Source organism: Erinaceus europaeus, chromosome 10 (genome assembly GCF_950295315.1).
Source record: "Erinaceus europaeus chromosome 10, mEriEur2.1, whole genome shotgun sequence".
NCBI lineage: Eukaryota > Metazoa > Chordata > Mammalia > Eulipotyphla > Erinaceidae > Erinaceus > Erinaceus europaeus.
This window is the reverse complement of record NC_080171.1, coordinates 105,245,454-105,249,691: the sequence shown is the minus strand read 5'-3', so window position 1 is coordinate 105,249,691 and position 4,238 is coordinate 105,245,454. Positions and strand designations below refer to the sequence as shown.

The 4,238-nt window shown below is 44.8% G+C and overlaps 1 protein-coding gene across 2 annotated transcripts in view; it reads left to right on the top strand.

Annotated features, from left to right (window-relative positions):
* The first annotated feature begins 189 nt into the window (after positions 1-189).
* DDX31 (DEAD-box helicase 31) overlaps positions 190-4,238 on the top strand; it is a 96,738-nt gene continuing 92,689 nt past the window's right edge. For both annotated transcript variants that reach the window (XM_060200449.1, XM_016190303.2), the window contains exon 1: positions 190-568. In XM_060200449.1, the coding sequence (XP_060056432.1) occupies positions 533-568 (36 nt within the window). In that variant the 5' untranslated portion in view covers positions 190-532. The remainder of the gene's footprint in view (positions 569-4,238) is intronic.

Here is a 4,238-nt window from a genome sequence, read left to right as displayed (position 1 = left end):
GCAGGGCAGAAAATTCAGGGGACCGAACTTTCCAGACATTCAGTCCCTACCCCCCTCCCTTTTAGGGACCTGCAGGAGGCCAGTAAGCTACGTAATCTATTATTACTATGTCGAGTGTCGCTGTAATTCAAGTAGAGACGAAGGAGGCGTGGATGAGTTGGCACATGCCTCTTTTTGGCCATCAGAAAACGTGGGAGAACTTGGCAAGCTTGAACTCTAGGGTTGCGGGTCATGTGGCATCCGTGGTCAAGAGCCACGCCGCAATGCACGTGCCAGCGGAGTGGCTAGCCCGACCTGACCGGCGTCTCTCGTGGGCCCTGTCACTCTCACGCTGCGGCCGCAGGACCCGGCGGGCCAGCTACGCGGGGTCCTCGCTCTCCTCCCACGTGGGCCAGAGCCGGCCCGCCCTCCAGACCCCAGACGCGCCAGGCCAGGGCGCGTGTGCTCGCGCCTCCCAGCAGGCCCGGGGCTGCGGCTGCTGCGCTCCTCCTCCGCCGCCCCCTCCCCGCCTCCCGCGGCTGCCGCCTCAAGGATGGCCTCCAGACCCTGTCCGGTCCCGGCGATGCCGGTGAGTTCTGACTCAGCCTTGGTTTCATCTGCACCTGGGCCCGGCCCCAGTTACCGCGGTCTTGCCTCCGGATGGGGTTTCAGATGATTTTCGGAGTGATGGGGCGGGGCGGGGGGGATTATCACCTCGCAGTTTCGGAGGAATCTCTGGGAAGCACGTGTCTAAAGCGCGGCTGCATCCCACGGGGTTGTTCTTGGCTGGAAAGGAGCCGGCTAAAGAGATTGGGAAGCTGCATGGACTGCCAGTGTAGGGACCTGCGGTGGCGGCTGGAGTCGGGAAGGCTGATTCTCGGAGAAGTTAGGGACTCCCAGCTGTCACTTGCCACCAGTCTTTTAACTTCTCTAGACCACTGTTTCCTCGACTCCGAGGGCCATGTACATCAGGAATGAGGACTGGAGACGTGACATTTCCTTCACAGGTGACATCGATTTTCACCCACGTGCAGTGTACGTAGGGGAGAAAAGATACAACATATCACTGTAATCCCTTCAAAAGGGTGGGGAAAGGTGTAAACTGGTCTCTAGGATTATCTGCTAGAAAATAAATAAATAAATAACTGCGTGCCTGAAAATCTGTTCTAAAATCACTAGGTATCCAAAGACCAGGAAGGATGCTATCTTGCGTCAAGGAAGGTGTAGGGTTGTGTCAAAGTCTGTATGTTTTCTCTCAGAACCTATTTCCAATTGAAAAAAAGTCCAGTTCAGTTTAGGTCAACCCGTGTTTTTGAAGTAGATTCTCTTTGGTGATTTTTAGGGATAATCAAGTTTCAGGATTTAGAGACTCGAGAATAAGGAGTTTTCAACAAACTAGTGTGGGCCCATGTTTGTGGCTTGAGGAAGGGAAGTGCAGAAGAGCCATTGAGTATGAGCTTTGGGTAAATTAGACCTAGGATTCCATGCCAGTCTTGCAACACACATGCTATCTTGACCTTAGGGAAGTCACCACACTTCTGTGAACCTCACTGCTCCAAATGAAGATCATAATTTCAAATGGGAATCATAATTTCTTTTTTTTTTTTTTTAAGATTTTATTTATTAATGAGAAAGGAGACAGAGAAAGAACCAGATACCAGTCTGGTACATGTGCTGCCAGGGATTGAACCCAGAACCTCATGCTTGAGAATCCAAAGTTTTATCCATTGCACCACCTCCCAGTCCATGGGAGTGATAATTTCTACTTCATAGAAAGTTATGAAGAATATGTTATGAGGATATTTATTAAGACTGCCTTTGCGGGCTCACAGGGCACTTTATAAATACCAACATCAAAGTTGTATTGGTTCCATTTAGGGTTATAAAATTGTCCCATCATCTCAGTGGAGCATTTGTATCATGTGCCTGCCTAGTGACTTAACACCCACGAAGCACTTTGGAAAACTTTCTTGAGTGAGATGTATGAGGAAATGCAGTTTCTCCCTGGATCACTTTGAACTGTGTGACAAAAGGACATTCATTAGTGAAGTGATGGCAGTGAATATGCGTTGTTCTTGTCTGTGCTGTATTTTTTATTACGTCTTGAATGAAAACAATGAATATGCTGATCAAATTTGCCTGTAACCTGAATTTAGATTTGGTAAGTAATATGCTGGAATTGGAAAGACCTTGATGGCTTAAATTACTGTACATTATACAGAGTGTTTTTTTTCTTTAAATGTTTTCTGATTATTTTATGTAAGATTTATTTATGTATTTGTTATGAAAAAGAAATACCAGAGCATTACTCAGGTCTGGCATAATATGGTGCTGGAGATTGAACCTGTGACCTATGGGGCCTCAGGCATGCAAGTTCTGTGTTGTAACAGGCTGATCTTTATCTCCAGTATCCTGTTTTCTGATTGTTAAGTTAACACAAATTTATTATAGGAAATTTAGAAAGTAGACTTTAAAAAATTTTTATTTATTTATTTCCCTTTTGTTGCCCTTTTTTATTGTTGTAGTTATTGTTGTTGTTATTGACGTCGTCATTGTTAGATAGGACAGAGGGAAATGGAGAGAGATGGGGAAGACAGAGAGGGGGAAAGAAAGATAAGACATTTGCAGACCTGCTTCACCGCTTGTGAAGTGACTTCCTTGCAGGTCCTGCAGGTGGGGAGCTGAGGGATCCTTATGCTGCTCCTTCCGCTTCGCGCCACATGTGCTTAACTTGCTGTGCTACCGCCCGACTCCCGAAAGTAGATTTTTAAAATATTTATTTATTTTCCCTTTTTGCCCTTGTTTTTTCTTATTGTTGTATTTATTATTGTTGTTGATGTCATCATTGCTAGATAGGACAGAGAGAAATGGAGAAAGAAGGGGAAGACAGAGAGGGAGAGAGAAAGATAGACACCTGCAGACCTGCTTCACCGCCTGTGAAGCGACTCCCCTGCAGGTGGGGACCAGGGGCTCAAACCCGGATCCTTAAACCCTGGTCCTTGCACTTCGCACCACATGCACTTAACCCACTGTGCTACAGCCTGACTCCCGAAAGTAGATTTTTTTTTTTTAAATCATAATTGCCATACTCAGAGATAACTTCAGTTAACGATTTGGTAATTACTCTTTTAGAAAACAGCAACTTTAGACAAAATTGGGGTCAAGCTAGATAGGACATTTTTCTCCCCAACTAGAATACAGTGAATATGTGGTTATCATTATCATCAGGAACCTGGGCTATGGAGCCAGTATCTGGGTAAAGCCTGCTCCCCTCCCCCAGTGATCTGAAATGGCTTGTCTCAGTTTTTCACACCTTAAAATGGGATGGCACCAGTATCTATCTGCACATAAATGAGAGAATTCATGAACTTAGCATACTGCCAAGCATATAGTAACTGCTAATTCGTATTAGTATCAAAGACTTGGTTGGCATTTAGGTTTCTAGGCCCGCATAAGATTTTCTAGATCCAGTATATTAGCTACCAACCCAAAATTTAGGATACTGATAAATTTATCCAGCATGTCTGTATTCCTAATTGGAGACATAGAAGTTATCTCTTGGGCGGGGGTAGATATCATAATGGTTATGCAAACAAACTGCTATGCCTGAGACTCTGAAGTCCCAGGTTCAATCCCCTGTACCACCATAAGCCAGAGCTGATCAGTACTCTGGTTAAAAAAAAAAAAAAAAAAGTTATCTTCTGTTATGGGCCCTTCTGTTTACAAGTATGGGAACAGGGACTCAAAGGGAAATGGCTTTCTTTAATGCCGTGCAGCTGATTTTTTTTTTTAATTTTTATATTTATTTGTTTTCCCATTTGTTGCCCTTGTTTTTTTTAATTGTTGTTGTAGTTATTATTGTTGTCATTGATGTCATTATTGTTAGATAGGACAGAGAGAAATGGAGAGAGGAGGGGAAAACAGAGAGGGGGAGAGAAAGATAGAAACCTATAGACCTGCTTCACTGCCTATGAAGCAACTCCCCTGTAGGTGGGGAGCCAGGGCCTCGAACCAGGATCCTTACGCCGGTCCTTGCACTTTGCACCATGTGTGCTTAACCCGCTGCACTACTGCCAGACTCCTGCCGCTGATTCTTAAAAGATCCTGATAAGTCCTTGTTCCTCTCTGCTCAGATGCAAGATTTCTTTGTTTCTGCCTCCTTTCCTCTTGCCATAGCCATGGTAGTCAGTCTTTCATTATTTCGTACTCCTATAATCTTTTGTACATATCTGTTCTGTAAATTGACAGGTGTGAACTTA